This window comes from Oryctolagus cuniculus, chromosome 2, assembly GCF_964237555.1.
Source record: "Oryctolagus cuniculus chromosome 2, mOryCun1.1, whole genome shotgun sequence".
Taxonomy (NCBI): domain Eukaryota; kingdom Metazoa; phylum Chordata; class Mammalia; order Lagomorpha; family Leporidae; genus Oryctolagus; species Oryctolagus cuniculus.
Genome location: NC_091433.1, coordinates 116,696,331 through 116,716,592, shown reverse-complemented (window position 1 = coordinate 116,716,592; position 20,262 = coordinate 116,696,331). Strand labels below are relative to the sequence as shown.

Here is a 20,262-nt window from a genome sequence, read left to right as displayed (position 1 = left end):
ACTTCGAGCCCTGCCTCAGGATGAAAACCTCGCAGAGGGGCTCGAACAGCAGGGGGACAGATGTCCTGAGCCCCGAGCCGGGCCAGACCACATCCTGTCGGCTGGCAGCTTCCCTGCCTGGCCTACTGCACCCAAGAATGAATGTTGCTTCTTGGCTGCCTCTGAGCCAGAGATACATGTTAGACTGAGTGGAGGGACAGGCCAACCCCAGGACGGGGCGTAGGAAGCAGCGAGAACAGTCAGAGCCTTCCCAAGAGGGAAGACTAGGTGAGGCTTCCATGCTTCCGGTCCTGGGTCTGCCTGTGGGTCTCCCAGACACTCACTCACCCGATTCCTCCCCGACTCCTCAGAGTCATCTAGATCCCGCTGTGTCGCTCTCCGAGTGTTCACGCTTCTGAAAGCTGAGGCTTTGCTATTCTTCTTTTTGATGGATTCCATCAGAAGTTTAAAGAACCTAAAACAAGAAGAAAGTCAGACAGCCCCTTTTAGTCCCAGTGTCTCCAGCAAACCTGGCTGCAGGGGCAGGAGGCTGAGCAGTTTCTAAGGGGACTGGCCCTCAGGTGGAGGCGCAGCCTCTCCTACCTGCCCTCTTTCGCCTCTCGCCTGTTCCTGTGGGCCTGGCATGAGCCTGCGCTCCTCTACTCCACAGTGTGTGGCTTGAACAGCTCCCTGGGCTTCAACCCCTTCATCCGGGAAGTGTCGCCATCTATATACAGCATGCGATCTTGTTTTAAGGGAACAAGCATCCCACGTCTGACATTTTTCCCAGGGTCCAGCAGAGTGGGTATTCGTTAAATAATGGCTGTTGCTGCCGTTGCAGCCTGTCTCATAACCTGGACAGAAGAACTGCCTGGAGGAGAGGGGAATCTGGTCTGGAACAAAGACCTTCCCCTGCCTGCCACCTGCGGCATCTCCAGAAAGGGAATTCAGTGTGGGAGACCCAACAGTTTGATGCAGCTCCCTGCTGCCTTTCTCACACAGTCTCCTGCCTCTTCCTCACCAAATTCCACTGCTGTTAACTGTAGGAAGTACCAGCCCCCTGCACACTCAGCCCCCACCCTCCTAACTCCTCCCTGCCTCCCTCCACCATGCAAACCTTCTTCCTTCCCTCCCACGCTGTCTGAGCACCTACCCTGGGCCCATCCGTGCTACCCCTGAGGACAAGCAATGATAAGACAGGCTCCTGGCCCTCATGGGACTTTGGGTCTCATTATGAAAAGGCAGTGGGTCAACTATGTACACCTCCAGGAGCAAACATTTTAATGCTATTCAGTGAGCTAGGGATGGGAACTAGCAAGCTAGTCTGCTAATTAAAACCATAAGAATATTACTCTCCCTTGTTACTTATTTATTTAACTTTCAAGACCTGTACGTGATTTTGTAGATTTCTGCCACTGGCAGAGAAAATGGTCCTCATACACCCATCTAGCAAGAGCCTGCTCACTCGACATGGAACAGGGACATGAGGGCCAGACAACAGGGGCTGGGAGAGATGTTTCTGACAGGACAGGCTCAGGCTCAAGTCCCTGTTGTGCCCAAAAGGGAAAGAAGGCCCTGATCTCAACTGTAATGGGGGGCCACTCTCACCTCCCACACGAGGCGATGCTGGCGCAAAGCAGAGATGGAATGAGTTGGAGCAGGGGCCATAGGCATGTCCCTCTGCTGGGGGTCGGGGGCCACTGCCCTGTCTTATCAGGTGCCCCTGGTCTATCTCAAGTGTGATGTCACAACTCTGAGGCTCCTCCCTCCAGAATCTGACAACCAGCCTCAACCCCAACTGTGGCCCTGACCCAACCCCCGTGCACCCTTTAGGACTTTGCTCAAGCTCTTGGCTCTATCAGCAAACTCCCTGGCCCAGCTCTACCTGCTGGCGTGGTACCCGCCCTCTGAGGCTGTAAGTGCAGATGTAACTCCTCCAAGGAGCCTTCCCTGGTTCCCCCAACTGGGAATCCTCTCCACCTTGCTTGCCTCTTCTGGTGACCAGGAGTGGTAAGAACATGGGAGAAGGCAAAAGAGTAGGGTAACCCCCACCCTCCAGGTCAGTAAGCGGCAAGCATGTGGCCAGCCGGTGAGCCAGAGTTCTCCTGGGGTTGCAAACAACATGCCCTCTGTGATTCTGCCAGAAGGGCACTGCTGGCCCCAGGGACTGCTTGCTGAAGGTCATGCTATTTATCAGAATGTAGCAGCTGAAAGGGACCGGGTAGAGAAACCTCCCACTCCACAGAAATAATTAAGCACAGAGAACACGACCCTCAGGGCTGTTTCCTAAAGAGCCTGGCGGCAGCTCCACCCCCTACCATCGGAAGTTGGGTCCACAGAGGCTGGCTCTGCAGACGCTGCCAGCTTAGTCACTTCACGGCCGAGGAGCAGAACCGCCAGAACTTAGGCCCCCAGTGCCTAGCTCTGTGCTCTTTTTCCTGCCCCTCCCTGGGCCACCTTCCAGAAATTCACAAGTCCTTTGACTGAAAGGCACCAGTGCAGATGACATCCAAAGACGGAGTGGCAGAGATTAGGGGGAGGTGGGAAGTGTGGAGAGGGGAGGCGGGCAGGAGAAATGGCTTCTTGCAGGAGGGCTGCTCTTGCAAAATGCACCCCCTCTCCCCTGGTATTTCCTGTGGGTTGGCAGAGGCCTTCCCGTGACTGCTTGGCTGCCTGGGCCCGACCACGGAGTCCAAACCACACCCGCGTCCTACAGAATGCCTTCTTGTACCTTGCCTGAGACCTCAGGCCCTCCCCGCGGCAGGAGCCCAGACCACTTCCACTGAAAGCTGCATGCACATGGTTTTGTTCATCACGGCTTTTTCAAGTGCACGAGCAAAGCACAACTAAGCACTGAACGAGCACTTCGCTGCTCGGCACAAGCCAGGGCTGTCATTCACTAGGAGAAACGTAGAAAGGTGACTTATTATTTGCAATCCCACGAGGTAATGTGAGTGGAAAGAACTGAGCCCAGCCTGGCGTGCGCCCTATGCCACCTTGCCTGAGTTACAGGTGAAGAGAAATGGGCAGGCCATCAAGTCCACTCGCTTTCGGCCACTCAAGAGGCCATGTGATGCTAATTCTCATGTCTCAGAAAAGGGCTGCTGGGCCAGCACAAATATCCACTGCGCCGGGGAGCTACACTCCTAGCGGTTAATTACCGAGCAGGCAGGCTGGTGCCTGTCCTGCTTTCCGGTCGTTTTGTCCGGAGAGCGTGGAGGTCAGCCTGATGGAACAAACCGTCTCAACCCAGGAGGGCACCAACATGGGTGCTCCCGAAGGCCCAGGCAGCCACTGCTTCGTCCAGGATTACTGCCACTGATGCAGGATCCACCTAGCCTGTCCAAGAGGGCTGAGTTACACCCAAGCTCAGCCATCCCCATTTCCAGCATCCTAAATACCACCTGCTCAGCCAGCCACTCCCGAAGCCAGGCCACATCTCAGGTCTTCAGGCAGGAGGGTAGAGGAAGGCTCAGGACAGCACAGTCTCTCTCCTGAACGGGCAGCACTCAGAGCAGGAAGACTCGATAGCCGCTCTGGACTACAGGTAGTGGGCAGGACCCACAGCAGGACCCCACCAACCAATGGGAGCTACTGTGCTTTTACTGCACTTCCAAAAACCTACGAATTAGTGATGACGCTTAAAAGTTACAGGACTTCTTTTTCAAAAAAGCAAATGCAAGCAACCAAGCCACCAAAGAAAGTAAGAAGGGAAGCTTGCTGCATTCTTCCCTTCAGGGGAAGACCTGGCCACTCTGGCCCGTGTCCTGGACACTTGAGAGAGGACCTGTTGGGACAAGTTCAGCCCCAACCTGCTTCACTGGCACCTGCAGCAGCTTGAGTTTGCCCACCCCCACGGAGGGGCAGCCGGCAAGTCTGAAGACTCTGCTGGTCCTTCCTAGCTTGCCTCAGTCCCAGAAAACTCCCTCCTGCTCCTATATACCCAGCATTGTGCCTGATGGCTTCAAATGCCCAAGTCACTTGCACGTGGGGGAAACAAGGTGCTCTCCCTCCATTCCAGCTCCCTCTGCAGGAAGCTGGAGGTCAGCCTGCTTACAGACTGGGGTTGAAGAGCAGCACACCCTCAGCACATGGCTCAGATAACCACAATGTAAACACATTGAAGAACGTTTCGCTGCCTGGAATCCCACCTGATCGATTAATTCCACACGCAGCAGTGGCGCTGCAATGGGGCTCCCTTCCCTCGGCTGAACATGTACTTGCACCTCTTAATGCTTACAGGACAACAACCATCTTGCCTCATCAATCTGAGAGGGGAAATGGGTTCAGGGAGTGAGGTGTGGCTAACAAAGTCACACCCACAAGCCACTTGAGAGCTGAGGTTTCCAGATGGGGCTGCAAGGGCCCATTCTCCTGGACGCTTTCCTTGAAGGCCTCACTCGGGCAGCTTGACCCAACCACTAAGGAGTCTCATGGCCAGGAGGGTGCTCTGGGTCAAGGTCAATGACGAATGTGGCCTGAGCCCTGACCTTGTTTCCATGAAGTGCAGGATGTCGTCAGGTCGCAGGCACTTCTCCTGCTGGTAATACGCGTGTGGCAGGAACTGAAACCGCACCTCGTACACCCGGAATTTGTTCTGTTTTTCTCCCATACAGAAGGATTCCTGGACGTCAACTTTTTGCAATACCTAGAACCAGATGGACAGAGAGAAATGGACTTGTCCAGGTGCCAGGTGACTGGGCACCACAAGTGGGTTACAGGAGATTTAGGATTTGGAGGGACAGCAGCTGGACCTCAATCCCAAACACAGTAAGCTCTGCTGGCAAGGATACCTTGGTGGGGCAGGGCGGGGAGGGTACAGAGCCATGGCTCCCAGGTCACCTCCAGACAAGGGCCTGCGCCTGCTGGGAGTGGGCTCCCGGGGGGCCGGTAAGCTACCAAGCTAGCCCAAGCAGCATTCTATATCCCAGGCAAGCGAGGATCCTGCAGAACTAATGACTATCTTAACAGCGTCTTGATTCACGGCTGCTCAGCACCTGGCAGACACAGCGTCTCCCTTGCTGGTGGGATCTGAGCCATTCTGAGCAGTCAGCGAAGTCTGCTCTTCACGGCCGGTGGGGGTGGGGAGACAGGAACGCGCCCCTACCGCGGCTGCAGCCCGGGCAGCAGAGAGACAGTTACCTCCCCTAAGCACACCCTGGTGAGCTGCTTCTTCAGGCTTTTCACTCTCTTCAGGGCTTTCTTGGTGTTGAGCACCGGCACGCTCATCATGGGCGTCTTGATGTTGGCGCTGGCCACCATAAGAATCTCCCTCAGCCTGTCACAGAACAAGGGCACAGTGACCATGAGAGGGAATAGCTCCCCTGCTTGTGTGGCGCTTCTGACGATGTCAGCATTCTTCTGAGAGCCGCCAGAGGCTATGAGACCTCGCAGGGGAATAAGCTGGACCAGAGGATCCCGGGCCCCCTGTACAGTCTCTTCCACAGAGCGCCAACACAAGGGCAAGGCTGCCTGACTCTTGTTTCCAATCACTTGTGCTCTGTATACAGCAGGTGCTTTCTGAGCGCTCACTGAGTGAATGAGAAACGCCCCCCCCAGACTGGACAATGTGTCTCAGCCTCTTGCACTCCATGGGGGCCCTGTGCAGGGTCCAGTGGAAGTGGCAAGGCCAGCGACTGGATGCAAGTGGGTCTGATCCCCGACTCCTCCTCGGCCACCATCCTGCGCTGTGCATACATTTATTGACGGGCCAGGGTCACACAGGTCATGTCAACTGACACCCCTGGAGTTGGGCAACCAGGTGGCCCTGCATGGGGCTTGTTGACAACAAGTGCACAAGCCTCCTGGGTGACTGATGCAGGCAGACATTGGCAGAGCAACCATGGAGATCTTGACAGGTCGCAGACGCCGGCTGGGCTCCAGAAATTCCAGGCCTGATCCCCACAATGACGAGAGCCCATCACTCTCTCCAGCTCTCACTCTCCACTGGGAGAGGGCTAGGACAGATTCCAGCCCACCCCCCCACCCCACCCCCGGGCCCCGCACCTTGGAATGCCCAGCGTGACGTTCATCTCGCCTCTGCCAGCAAAGTGGAAAGTGTTCAGGGTCATCTGTGTGGAGGGCTCTCCGATGCTCTGGGCAGCCAGCAGGCCCACGGCCTCGCCCGGGTCGCACAGGGAGCGCTGCCACTTCAGCTGCAGCAGGGTCCTCAACCTGGAGATGGCGGGGCGATGCGGCTCAGGAGCAGACAGCACACACTGGCAATGCCACAAAACCCACAAACCCAAACCTCTGCCTCTTTCTGGGCTTGTTTTTCCAAGGCACAGAATCCCTCTCATCTTTAGATTCCCACCAGTGACCCTGGGTTGTCCTCAGATCATGCAGCACAGAGCCCAGCGGGCTGGCCAAAGCTCTGGAAGCTCCTGCTGTGTCCGTCACATTTGCTCCTGCGTCCACCCCGAGTCCCCAAGCAGTGAAGATTTCTGGGCTCATGTTCACCCTTTTCTTTGTCTACCACACCTGGCCCTGAGTCCTAGAACTGGCAGAAGCTAAATGGGGACCAGATTCCTTGACTTCCCTCAGCCACGCCCATCAAACTCAAGAGAGAGAGGCCACGGCTGCCAGTCTCCGTCCCAGCAGAGCTTCTTCCCCGCCTTGGCCCTGATGAGGAACAGGTGTCCACTCCTGCCTACCCGCTCGCAGCTGGCCTGGAAGCCACCCTCTTTTTCAGCAGAGGGTAGGGAAGGAGCTGCAAGGCAGATATGACCCCTGCACAGGCCACGCAACACACTGATAGCATTACCTGTCCAGAGAAAGCTCCGATTTCTCATAACTCGTCTCTGCTTGAGCTGCCCACTCCTGACTGTAGTCATCAACCTTTTTTTCAAATGTTTCGGACACAGACCCCAAGTAGATGTCTGGGCGCCAGACTGACAGGCTGGGGTCAGGACAAGGGGCTGCTTTCTTCTGGTATTTCCTTCGGCTCTGCTCATCCAACTCATACCACATCTGTAACATCTGGAAGGAGAGAAGGGTGGGTCTCAGCTACACGGGAGGACAGCAGGAACCCAGTGCTCCTCCCAGGACATCAGTGGCCGAAGATTGAAACACTGGCTGCAGGTGAGAGCAGGGGAAAGAGTAAGACAGAACCTTGGCTGCAGTGAGAAAGCCACCGTGGTGTCCGGAACAGGGAGAAAGTTCAGGTGTCCGGGGCACACCGCCTGAGTGTGACTCCCAGCTTTTCATCCTGGCCCATTCACGCTCAAGTGCAATGACCATGCCACCTACTGTTCACACTCAGATTAATGATGCTGCTGGGACAAAATGCAAGGCCAGGACTGTCCTTGGCCCACCTGGACAGTTGTTACAGGCCAGGTGACTGTGCTGGACCTGTCCGTCCCAGGATCCAGGCTCTTCACATGCACTGTGCGCCCAAGGCTACTCCAGTGAGTGCTTCCAAGAGCTCGGCTGTTTCTGGCCCCAAGCTGTTGGTTCAGCTGATGGGCAACACCAGCAGCACAGGGGAAGGGAGGAGAGTGAAGCCGGGCATTTGTCCTGGACCCTTCTCCAACAGGGCTCCTGTCCAGAGGCCTCTGCCCACAGCCACCCTCTCCACTTCCTGTTCCTTCACACCTGGGGTGGTGAGCAGCCTCCAATCACCAACCCTCGTAAGTTACCTCAAATCACACCCTCTTCCTTGTGCAAAAGTCCCCTCCTCCCATTGCCAGTTGAGTGCCCTGTGTCCTGATGGGGAGCAAAGCCGATTTCACTATTAACCCATACGTTAGGGAAGAGCCCTCACACCCAGCCCCTCTGCATCACCTGCTGAGTCTCCGGGCTGCGGCCGTTCTGGTTCTTGCCCTCGAGGTTCTGGGCTTTCACGGCCGCCTGGATTTTCTGAGAGTAGCGCAGGAAGGCACCGGTCCTCAGCAGGGGGCCGGAATGCCTGCTTTGCCATTTTTTGATGGCTCGGAAGTGGCGCAGAGCTTTCTTAGGATCTGCTTTGGCTAAAACCTCATGGAGATGCTTCGATTTCGTTATGACCTGAACAAACAGAAAGAAATGAGAGTGCGACAGAAGGACCAGGTCACACATTGTCCTGGGATCCAGGCAGCCCAGGCGGAGCCCTGGTGATGCCTCTGACGGGACCTCGCTTCGTGCAAACTGAACTTGGGAGCTGAGGAAGTCCTGGGAAGACAGGACAAGGCAGGGGTGACAGCCAAGGCCCCGGGACACACACCAGAATGGAAAGGATCCAGCATTGGGGCGCAGGCCTCAATTTTGCTATGAGTTTGATGACCTTGGACAGGTCACCTTGGTTTGTTTCCCAATCTGCAAAATGGCTGGTGGTCGTTACCGTGGCAATAAGCCCTGCAATCACAAACCACGCCAGAAGGGCCTGGGTCCAAACACTGGATCCGCCTCTCCCCAGATGGCTGTTTGAGCTCTGGCACTCAGTTGCCTCTGCTGTGAAATGGGCAGAGTGGTATTTACAGCGCTCGGTTGCAGTGAGGATGAAATCAGTGTTTGCTGTATGCATCAGGTTAGGGCCCAGCACACGGCACAGGTGCTGTTCCAGAGGTGCTCATGCCCTCTGCCGCTCGAGTGATGACAGTCTACAGGGGGCTTTGAGAGGCTCAAGTGCTTGGGGCACTTCCTGCTCTACTCTTCAATGGCCACAAGTCTCTAACTTCAGGGTGGGAGGTCCCGTGCATGGGCACCGAGGGTCTGGCATGCTACCTCATAGTTGCTGGCCAGGAAGGGGAACTGCTTGGGCTGCAGGAACTGCGTCTTGGGGATGTCCAGGCCGTCCTCCCCGTACAGGAACTGCACCACGCTGCCGTCGCTGTCGCGCACCGTCAGGTCATACTGGACGACCAGCCCTTCCAGGTGCTTGATGATGCACCTGCAAGGAGACCATCAGCTCTGCACCTGCCAGGCCTGGACCTCCCAGGGCAGCCTCTGGAGGGGCTGGGGCCAGTGGTGGGGAAGAAAGGGGACTGCTGTTCTGCAGGCAAGCAAGACTCCCAGACAGCGGGCTCCAATGCCCCAGGCTTTGGGCTGCAGCTTCCTGACAATCTTCTGGAGGAAGCTGCAGCTGTGAGGCTGAGAGGCGTGGCTACCACTGCCAGACCAGGCCGCCACCTACCCCCGCTGCTGGGACTACTGCCGCTTCACTTTTGCAACGTGCAGCTTCCCCGAGCCAGCATCCTTAGCTCCACAAGGTGGGTGAGGCAGGGAGGTGGCAGGCATTTTTAGACTCTCAGTCCAGTGATGGTTAAGGATCCCAAGGGGCATCAGAACTACATGCAGATGTGATTTCCCCAACCCAGCGGCCTTTCTCCTTGGTTCTCCTGGTGGTCAGCTGCCTACCTCAACCTTTGCCTTGATGTGGCCCCTAGGCTTGTCTCTTCTCCTGCCACTCAAGAGGGGATTTCCCAGAAGCCACTATCTCCCCCTAACCTCCTGCCCCCACCCCCAGCTCTGAGGACAGAGCTCTTTGTGAGCTGGCCTGGCTCAGGGCCTGGAAAGGATGGTACCACGTAGCTGCTTCCCTTCTGCCATTGGCCTGGGGGTCTTCAGCCCTCCGCTCCGCTGGCCTCCCAGGCTCGGGCAGCTGCCCTCACTGCATTTCTTTCCACTGGGCTTCTGGCCTTGCCTCTGAGTGCTCGCTGACATGTCCACTTGAAAGTCCTGCTCCTGCCACCTCACGCCCACCCACTTCCTCTTTCCTCTGTAGCTGCCCACACCTGTGCCATCATGGGGCCCTGCAGGCCTGAAACATCTGCTGCACTTCAGCCAGTCACTCACACCTTCTCCACATCTGCTTCCTACTATCCACTGCCACCTTCGAGACGGCCTGTCACCCATGATCCTGGCCTCTCCCACCCAGGCTGTCTGAAATCCTGCCTGGTACCCTGCCTGCTCATGAGCCTGTACCAGCTCCTCACTGGCAGGTGCACCACACAGATGTTCGTGCCTCTGCTCCGACACCTGCTGCTCTTCTGTTCCTACCAGGACCCCTAACACCCTCCCCTCCAGCCCACCTGATTTCAACGGGCCTTGGGAACTCCTGTACCCACATGGAATCTCCCAAACCTAATTTGGCCATTTGTTTTCTAGTCTCTTCTACACTACATATGTACTCATAACCCACTTGAGGGGGATGGAGGTGTACCCCCTGCCCACAGGGAACTGGCCACATGGCCTGTGCCCACAGAGAAGGAGAGCTGGCCCTGACACACTGAGCATTTGAGCTCCCCAGGGCACTGTAGCCCTGCAGCTGGGCTCCTCACAGGCCTCCCCCAACCCAGGTGTGTCTACCCCAAACCCACCCTTTCCTATCCATCCAACACCCGGGGGCTATGTCTTAGGAGTCAGAGGGGGAGAGTGCTGGAACCAAGTGCGCAGCACTGGGAAACAGGCAGCTGGAACAGGAGGCCAGACTCTGAGAGGGTGTGCCCCTTCACTGGCGAGTCCGTGGGGCTCCCCAAGGACCCCACTACCATCATTTCTACAGCATAGGTTCTTGGGGCTCAAGGGGAACCATTACAGAAACATCGTCTGAAGGGAGGCAGGCTGGATGCTGGGATCTTCTGCCCCGTCCTGATGGCACCCTGGAGTCGGCCTTCTTCAGGTTTATGCCAACCCCTCCCCCCACCTGCCCAGTGAGGCTGGTTATAGGGACTGCTGTTCCCTTTCCTCCCGGAGAACAGAGGAGGGACAGTCACACCTCTTTTAGACTCGGCCAGGGACCCCAGGCCTGGAATCTCCCACACTGACCCAGGCTGCTGGGCCTCCCCCCAGCACCCAGCTCACCACTGTCCGAGACCTCTTCCTACATCCTTAGCTTTCCCCATCCCGTCCACCTGCCCAGGACAAGGTGGGCCACAGAGTGTAGGGGCCCCCTGCGTGCGCTTCTGAGCTCACGCTCTACCTATCCTGCTAAAGGGAAGAGTAACTCATTTTTTCTTTCTTTATCTCAGTCCACCCAGAGATGTTTTTCACTCAAGGAATTGTCAATTAAAAGTGAACGATGACAGAGGCTCACCCCAGGGGCCAAGACTTCCGGGTGCTTTTTACCTTTGGAGATAGCCGGAGCGGCTGGTTTTCACAGCGGTGTCGACCAGGCCCTCTCGCCCCGCCATGCAGTGAAAGAAGAACTCCTGTGGGAGGGCGGGACAGGTCTCAGAGGCGGCAGCGAGCGTGTGTGCTTCCTGCAGGGCCTGGGCAACACCTCCTGCGCCTTCCCCTGATCTCCCAGGACCCGGGCTGTGCCAGCTCCTATGGCCCCCAGTGACTTCTGCCCTCCCCTGTGGTTCTTTGTCTTCCCTGCCTGAGACAGGACAGACAAGTGGGTCAGGAGCAACTGCTCCCAGCTACAGGAGTCAGTACGCATCCTGGCATGCCAGCCTCAGGATGTTACCCCATGCCCCATTTCCCAAACAGCACCACTGCCTGGACAAGCCCACACTGTCCTTCCAGTGGTGTTAACAGAGGTACACAGTGTTTGCCCAATACAGACACACATATTCACATGAGTCTAAAGACAGGGAACAGGAATAAGTGTCTGGCTCAGGGTCAGTGTTTCTTGGGATGCCTGCACTGCATGTGGGAGTGCTGGGTTCAAGCCTAGTCTTTGCTTCCATTTCTATCTCCTGCAATTGCGCACACTGGGAGGCAGAGGGTGATGGCTCAAGTACTTGGGTCTCTGCCACCCATGTGGAGATTCAGACAGAGTTCCAGGCTCCTGACTTTGGCCTGGCCCAGCCCTGGCTATTGTGGGCTTCTGGGCAGTGAACCAGCAGATGGAAAATTTCTCTATCTCCGTCCTGCCACCTGTCAGATAATAATAAAGATATGCAGCTCAAATACAAACTTTATGGCACTATGCCATTCCCTATCATGTGGGACAAACTCTGGTTTTCTTCACCTCTCTACTCTATTCACTACAATAACTTCTTGATCTACTAAGGAGTCACTGTCAGAACCTGACCAACTCTGATCTACACTGATTCCCCAGCGATCCTTGCCAGAGGCCATGAACAACCCCTGGAGCAGCCGGGAGCCGTGGCTCTCACAGCCTGCACTCAGCCGTCTGATCACAGGGCCACCCTCTGAGACACACTACGCCAAGGACAAAAGGTGCTACATTCAGAAAGCCATTCCTGGCGAGTATGAGGAGAAACCCTTCTCTCAGAGGAGAAGTTTGCTGCTGTTACTGATGAAGCAAAACTAGCCAGTCAATTCCCCGACCTGAAGGAGTTGTGGGAGGTACCTGGGCACGGGCAATTGTGCTCTCCATGATTCTCCTTTTGGCAATGAGAACACGCTGGGAAGTGGCACCCTTTTTCTAATTGCCTTCATGTGCAGGTGGAAACTGTTCAGAGAGGCCGCACAGCAGAAAACGATGGAGCTGGGACCAGCCTCCTCCATCTTTTAAACATTCACTGAGCACCTACCATGTGCCAGCACCGTGCTAGGCTTTCATGTGACAACGGTGAACGCAACATGGCCAGGTCTCATGGGCCCTCAGGTCTAGTGGGCAAGTAGCAAACGGCCTGGCATTTATCACTTGATTACTTGATCATTCCAGCTAAGTCAGTGGGCATCACAGGTCACTTCCCACTAAGCTTAGAGAAGGGGGAAAAAGCCAATGGGAAAAGCAAAATACATACGGGAGGCTTGATGCCAGTGAGGAATCTCCCGGTGACAAAGCCACCAGCTCTGGGGGTGAACTCGTAAGGCTCGAAGCAGGGCAGCGACTTGCCAGATGCCATCAGCGGAGGTCTCCGACCTTCCAATTCGATCTGGCCCAGCAGGCATGAGATCTGGGGGAAGGAGGCACAAAGGTGACATGAGATCCACGTGCATGCCAGACAACAAGGGACAGTCTGCTCTTCAAGAAAGGCGATGCAGAGACCAAAAAGTTCATGGAAAAATGGAATTAAAAGGAAAGTTTGTTTTGGTGAACCCGTCCAATCAGGTGAACCTGCCCACTGTTGTGGCACAGCAGATTACGTTGCTGCTTGGGATGCCAGTATCCCATTTTGGAGTGCCAGTTTGAGTCCCCGCACTTTGGCTTCCAATCCAGCTTCTTGATATTGCATACTGAGAGGCAGCAGATGACTGCTCAATTGCTTGGGCCCCTGCCACTTATGTGGGAGACCTGGATGGAGCTTCAGGCTTCTGGCTTTGGCTCAGCCCAGCCCTGGCTGTTGTGGGTATTTGAAGAGTGAATCACTGGATGAAGATTCTCTGTTTCTTTTTCTGTTGTTGTTGTTGTTAGAGATTTATTTATTCATTTGAAAGACAGAGCTACACAGAGAGAGAGAGAGAGAGAGAGAGAGAAAGAGAGAGAGAGAGAGAATCTTCCATCTGCTGGTTCACTCCCTAGATGGCTGCAAAGGCCAGGCCAGAGCCAGGATCCAGGAGCAAAAGAGCTTCAACTGGGTCTCACACATGGATGCAGGAGCTCAAATACTTGGGCCATCTTCCACTGCTTTCCCAGGTCCTTAGCAGGGAGCTGGATCGGAAGTGGAGCGGCTGGGACACAAACCAGTGCACATATGGGATGCTGGCATTGCAGGTAGCTGCTTTACCTGCTGGACCTCTCTCTGTTACTCTTTAAGTAGATTAAAATACATGAAGTTCATTAAAAAAAATTGAAATCCATGCAGTTTTTCCATTATTTGCATTTTTCATGAACTTTCTGAAGCTCTGTTACACGCACAGACTTCATGTCTTTCACATTGATGCCATATTTTAATTCTATTTTCCATGCCTTTTCTGAGTGCCCTCAAAAATATGCACTAGATGTACTCATGTTTACATTTGTCTCTAACACTGACATGCTAACAATGGTTACTTTCACAGCGATTCCTACATGCTTTTTCAGTTTTCAGTATTGCCACCTTTTATACAGAATGTAGATCCTTTTGAAATCACCAACGACCCTGAAACCTGTGGCCTGCCAGCAGCCCCCCGGCCCCCATGAGCCTGCTGAGCCACCTCTGCTCACACCTGCATCGTGTTCACAGTCGACCCTTTGGCTCCCGATTGCACCATCATCTGCAAGTTGTTCTCGGGGAACTGTCTGTGCAGGCCAAAAGGCATGCATGCCTGCAGGAGGAATCAACACAATGGTCAGTGATGGCCCCGCTAGGTTCAGAAGTGAAGCCCAGGACACACAAGCACCAAAACAGAATATCCACCCAGAGATCAATGCCAAATGCCACTTGCCATCAATTTTTTTCCCTAGAACCTCTACAGAGAGTTCCAGTGCCCCCCCCACCCCCACCCCCCCCCGCCATGTGCTGCACTTCTACACTCAGCCAGCCCCAAGGTCTCAGAGCAGCAAAAAAGGAGGAGGAAAATGAGAAGCTGAGAGCCTGCATATCCAGTTTGTGTCTCTAAAAAGGAGCAGGGTAAGAATAGCATGTAAGGCGACGCCCTTGCAAACTGGCCCAGCAGAGCCTGGCCTGGCCCCCACACTGCCGGCAGATGACCAATGTCCACACCACTCTCCAGTTCACCAGCACGCTACCCCGCAGGGTGTGTGGGCCTCGCCTTGGCTCTGGGACCGCGGGAAGTGAGCCTGGGGAGAGGCTGCGAAGGGTCTCAGGGTCTGTTTAAGCCCCTGCCTGCCTGGGGTTGCAGACATGCATCTTAACACGGGGCGGGCAGAGCCTGGCTGGGAACAGGAGGCGAAGCAGCCATTCTGAGACACTGCTGAAGACAACTCCCCCACCCCCATTTCTTTTTTTTTTTTTTTGAAAGGCAGAGTGGACAGTGAGAGAGAGAGACAGAGAGAAAGGTCTTCCTTTGCCGTTGGTTCACCCTCCAATGGCCGCCACGGCCGGCGCACCGCGCTGATCCGATGACAGGAGCCAGGTACTTATCCTGGTCTCCCATGGGGTGCAGGGCCCAAGCACCTGGGCCATCCTCCTCTGCACTCCCTGGCCACAGCAGAGAGCTGGCCTGGAAGAGGGGCAACCGGGACAGAAGCCGGTGCCCCGACCGGGACTAGAACCCGGTGTACCGGCGCCGCTAGGCGGAGGATTAGCCTAGTGAGCCGCGGCGCCGGCCTACCCACCCCCATTTCTATAACCCAGGAAGCTGAGCCCCGCGAAGGCTCCCTCTGAACAAAACCTCTCCAGGACATCACCTGTTCTGGCAAGATGTATGTCTTCTTGGCAGCCTAAGGGGATGCTGAGTGCCAGGCGAGAGGACCCCACCAATGCTGACTTCCCTGGAGCGCTGGCCTTGCCTTCTCCTCAGACTAAGCCCCAAGGCCCAGGAAGCAGGGAGAGGACCAGGCTGGCTCCTCCCAGTCACAGGACGGGGAGTCCCAGTTCTGGGGCAGAAGAGTCAGGGCTTGTGCAGAAATGTCCCTTTCCTTTCTCAACAGCCAGTCGCTGCCTTGGCATTGGGCACGTTAGCTCCTGCCCCTCTCAGCAAGCCTGTCTGGACATCAAGGCACAGGCTGGCGATGACCCCAGCCCAGGGCCACGAGGCAAGCACGAGTCAGAGCCACAACCTGGAGCCAGACCTCCACCCTGGGCCCCACAGCCTGCTCCTGCAGCAGGCCCACAGGGAAGATTTCCTTCTTCCCTCCCACTGAATGCTGTGACCCCCTGATAAAAACATCACGAGTGAAAGAGCACACGGTGTTAATCACAGCCTTTCCAGACCCCAACTGGTGAGAGAAGGAGAGCCCAGGCTCCTGAAAGGGACGGCTTCTGCCCAGCCCATGCCGCATCAGGCTGCTCCACAGCCACACCGCTCCGCAGGGCCCCACGTGACAACCCAAATGTAATTTTTTAAAAATGAGCATTGAAAATGGTGGGGATAAGTGCATGCGCTGCTGGGCTAACCTTGTTAATCTCATTGCTGTAATGGTTCACTTCCTCCTTGAACTTCAGATCAATCATGTTAAAGTCCCTCTGGTCCTTGCCCAGATGGGCATCCTGCCATTTCTCTCGGATCTCATCGCACGACGCGGCTTCTGGCAGGTTGAGTGCAGCCCTGACGGCCTAGAACGACGAAAGGAACACGTCTGGTGGGGGCTGCAGCCAAGCCAGGAGGTGGGGCTTCCACTCGGCAGTAGGCACGGCCTCAGCACCTCCTTACCCGGGCCCCACACTGGGTGGATTCTTCAATGATCCTGTGTCTCCTGACGTCTGCCTTCGGCTTAACCAAAATATCTTCCACACCTGTGAAGTGAACCAGACAAGCTCAGAGGGAACCAGGCCTGACTTCTCACTGGAATGCCAACTCGACGATGGCATGGCAGTCGGCACAGGGTCGCAGACACAGGAAGCACTTGAACCACGCTGATGAAATGACATCATTACTAACAGAATGCTACTGCAGCTCATGGGCTGAGCCACGGCCCCTAACACTGTAATCTCCATTTCACAGAAAATAAAACTAACGCTCAGCGTTGAGCTACTTGCCCAAGGTTGCACAGCTAGAAGGCAAACCCAGGCCCGTGTTCCAAACTTATGCTCCTAGCCACCAGCTGTCCTGTCTCCTCCATTCAGTAAGTATACGTTGGAGGAATGGGAGAGGGAAAAGTAAAGGATTCTGGATAAAAAGCTGAGTTTAGGGCAAGAGAGGGAGAGCATCCTGGCGTTGGCTCCCAGAAGCTGTGTGTTCCAGAGGCCAACCTACAGTGTGACCATCGAGCCCAGGCACAGACACGCTGGGGCCTGGGTCACTTCAGACAGGCCTGTCCTGGCTCACAGGCTGAGGAACTCCTCCTGCTGGGCACAGTATGTCCTCCTACTTCACCTCTGTCTGCGCGTGATCTTGCGAGTCCTCAGCCAAGACCTGAGTGGGAAGAACACAGCTAGCTGTACTGTTCAAAGGCCGGGGCTAAAACTCCTGGAGACCCCAATGTGTTGTCTTGGCAACTAGAAGGCTTCTGAAGAACCAGTGTGAGCACAGGGGGAAGAGATATTCCACAAAAGTGGGCCCTCCCCTGCGGCCAGCGCCCTGCACTAGGCCCTGGCTGAGAAGGGCTGGAGGGAACTCAACCTCTCCAGCCGGTCCTCCCCTCGGAGCCCAACTCCCAGCTCAGGCGTGCTCTCTCTCCTCTCTCTCCTCTCTCAGCCTTGCAGCATCTGGACTCCCTTTGGGCTCAGGGGGCCAACCTCTTTTTTAAGCAGAGCTGCAGGCTTGGCTTGTTTGTAAAGTTTGGTTCTCATCATGAGCTGGGTGTGGAATCTTCCTCTATGTTTCATTTTTAAACCTCCCCAAACTTTTGCTTGTGCTTATTCCAACTGCTTGAAACATTTACATTTTAAGAGTGTGAAGTTCTTAGTCATCACACATCACTGTCTGCCACTGCCCTGGGGGTGAAGCTCCTGGTCGGGTTTCCAACTGGAAGTGCAAGGGCCTGGACACAGGCGCCTCCATCCGCCACCCAGGCCCAGTGCAAGAATTAGGAGGGGGAGGGAAAAGGTCTCAGTCATTTATAATCCTTAGTTTGGTAAAATAACTGACTATACAAGCTGTTTGTTCAAGGGTGCTTGTCTCAATGATACTGGAATGAAAACCTGGAAACAGCCTAAATGTTTAATTACAGGAACTGGTTGAATAAGCCACAGTACATCTATACTGGTGGAATAATCTATAGCTGCCAGACATGAGGCTGTAGATTTATATTATGATCCTGGGGAACATTTCTAAATACATTTGGAGATGGGGGAGGAGGGGACAGATGATCAAACAGCATGCAGTAAAGGACTTCATTTTTTCTCAATATATCTATAATATGAAAGTCTAGAAAGACACACATCAAACTGATATTAGCAGTTTTCTTTGGCAAACGATGTTGGGGGACTGTAAGTTCTCTTTAGGTCTGTATTTAAGAAATATTTTCCAATAATTAAATAAATTAGATAGTTACAAAGTAGGACACGTGTAATGCAGACCCCACTGCAGCCCAGGGAACAGACTGTGGCAGGCCCGCAAGCACACAGGATTTTACTACCACCATCACTGGCATCACCCACTAGACAGTCCTGACAAGTGCCATGGTATGAGCTCAACACGCAGCCCCTCCTGACATCCTCCTGAGACCACTGCAGAAGGCTTGGACTCTGCTCTCTGTACACACAGCCGCACCAGCCTGAATGAGCTCAGCCCCTGGTCGGGTCCTTGGGCAGCTCTCCTGCCGGCAGTCCCACTCCCCGTGCATGGAAGCAAATGGCACACTTGTTTTCTGTATCAAAGCTGGTTTGCTGAAACAGTGAGCACTCATTTTTCAGAGAGAGTGGTCCCTCTGCCCATCTTAGAATCAGACCAACAGTTCTGCCTCTGAGGGGTGTTTTCAGCACTTCTGACCACGGGGAGACCCCCGTGTGGAGTGCAGAGGACCCAGGGAATTCTGGAGGGCACTTGCAGGAGAGAATGAGGGTGTGCATGAGTGTGAGAAACCAGTCTCAGGGCCAGAAACTGTAAAGGGTGAGATTAGGAGAGGGTCAAATGGAAAAGGGCTGGGGGGGGGGGGGGTGTCACTGTAGGCTGTTAAGGGGCAAGGAACACCTACTGGGGGGGGGAAGGGCACACAGCACCAAGAGGGAGCGAGGCCTGCCAGCAGGTGAGGACGTGCGTGGAGAAGGAGCAATGGCAGTCCTCCCAAGGGTGACAGCCCAGTGGCCATGTGGTCCCCAGAGGCGGGGCCAGGCCACTGCTCCAGGCGGCCAGGGAACTCACCCAAGGTGAAGCCCCTGTAGAGCTGCAGGTAGGCAGTAAAGAGGCGAGCCAGGCAGGTGAGGACCTTGCCGCTGGTCTCGCCCCCGTAGATCTCATAGCAGCAGTGCACCAGGCCGAAGGCAGAGCTCCCGTAGTGTGCCTTGTCCAGCACTCCGCAGAGCAGCTCCCCTTCCTTGATGATCACCTGTGCAGGGAAAAGCCACTGAGGCCGGGTTGCAGGGGACGCCTCCGGGGGAAGCATACCATTCTCCTTGATTCGATATGTATTAACCTCATTGTGTGTGTCCCTCTCCTGCGGCCTGCCTTCAATTCTTCATCGAAACAAGCAGGGTATACATGAAGTTAATATAGCTATAGCTTGTAAATAAAGCAGGTGAGCACACACAGACTAACAGTTTTCATTCTTTCCTTTGTAAGCATCTCTCTCTTACCAGGATGTTTATATGTTCCCCTGCTCCCCCCATTCACCCATAGTGAGCGAGTACCCTTGACAAAGACCTTGTGACTAGAAATGAGAACACCTAGAGCTTCAACTTCATAATTATGACCTGGGCCTAGGTACTCCCTCCTTGCACCTGGGGAGTAGGGACAAAACCTTCCTAACAACCTCTAAAGCCTGCAATTGCACTTTCAAAGAGTTGGGTTACAGCTAATGAAAAGAATCTCAAGCTACATAATAAGCACAGGCCAAGCACCTGCTCACAGAGGACAACACAGCTACAGCCTCAGGTACTTACTAAGCCCCTGTGAGCTGGGAACCTGAGGCTGCCCCCCACTGAGAACACAGAGGCCTTAGAAACCTCCAGGGTGGGCTGCTCCACTGCAGCCTCACAGCACCTGGGTTCCACAACCCTGGGCCTGGTTCCCAAGCTTGGAGCTGCCACGCGTGTGACCCTGTAGCAGTTCAGTTATCTTGCGTCATACCATTGTCTGGAAGGAAAATATGTGCTCTGCTTTTCCAAGGCCTGCAAAATCAACTCCCACTTTCTGCTAAAGAAAACTCGCAGCTTCCCAAACCAGCTGTGAGTTTCAAACGCTACAGACCAACCCTGACTTTTGCTGAAACAAAAGCTCAGACCCACTTGGGCACAGATCCTCCCCTTCTGAGGCACTGCACCTATTTCTGCGAGTAGGTCCCTGTCTAACCCTGGGGCTAGAAGTCTCCAATGCATCCAGCCGGCTGGCCATACCTGGGACTCACACATCGAGTTGGGGTCAAAATTGGGAACAGGTCGAGGAGTTTCCTTAACCCAGGCTTTCCCGCTGATCTTTGCCTTCCCAGATAAGTTCAGTGGGATGTGGTCCTCTGGGATTATATTTATGAGCAGCGTCGAAACAACCTGGAGAGAAAAAGAACACAAAGCTGACTGTAGGAAGAAAAGCTGAGAAACTCCCGTTGGGGAATTCCTCAGGGTACAGCACCACAGAGGGGGCCTCCTCTGCGGGGCAGATGATTTCTGTTTTTATTGAAATGACTTCAGAGTAGAAACAAAAATAAGCCAGTGAGACTTCACTGGGAACTTTATCCCTAAAATAGTTCTTCCTAAAGTGAACAACCCCCTAGACCTGAATTAAATTCCTGGTCAGGCCAAGGGAAGG

The 20,262-nt window shown here is 54.9% G+C and overlaps 1 protein-coding gene across 1 annotated transcript in view; it reads right to left on the bottom strand.

Moving 5' to 3' along the window:
• The window catches only part of POLR1A (RNA polymerase I subunit A), an 82,144-nt gene that overhangs the window by 8,683 nt on the left and 53,199 nt on the right, over window positions 1-20,262 (bottom strand). Inside the window, exons 15-28 of the mRNA XM_002709657.5 lie at window positions 19,854-20,003; window positions 18,664-18,847; window positions 16,072-16,154; window positions 15,816-15,974; window positions 13,963-14,061; window positions 12,618-12,770; window positions 11,023-11,105; window positions 8,680-8,845; window positions 7,762-7,983; window positions 6,743-6,957; window positions 5,986-6,153; window positions 5,122-5,257; window positions 4,470-4,627; window positions 328-454 (exon numbers count right to left, since the gene is read on the bottom strand). Of these exons, the coding sequence (XP_002709703.2) occupies window positions 328-454; window positions 4,470-4,627; window positions 5,122-5,257; window positions 5,986-6,153; window positions 6,743-6,957; window positions 7,762-7,983; window positions 8,680-8,845; window positions 11,023-11,105; window positions 12,618-12,770; window positions 13,963-14,061; window positions 15,816-15,974; window positions 16,072-16,154; window positions 18,664-18,847; window positions 19,854-20,003 (2,103 nt within the window). The remainder of the gene's footprint in view (window positions 1-327; window positions 455-4,469; window positions 4,628-5,121; window positions 5,258-5,985; window positions 6,154-6,742; window positions 6,958-7,761; window positions 7,984-8,679; window positions 8,846-11,022; window positions 11,106-12,617; window positions 12,771-13,962; window positions 14,062-15,815; window positions 15,975-16,071; window positions 16,155-18,663; window positions 18,848-19,853; window positions 20,004-20,262) is intronic.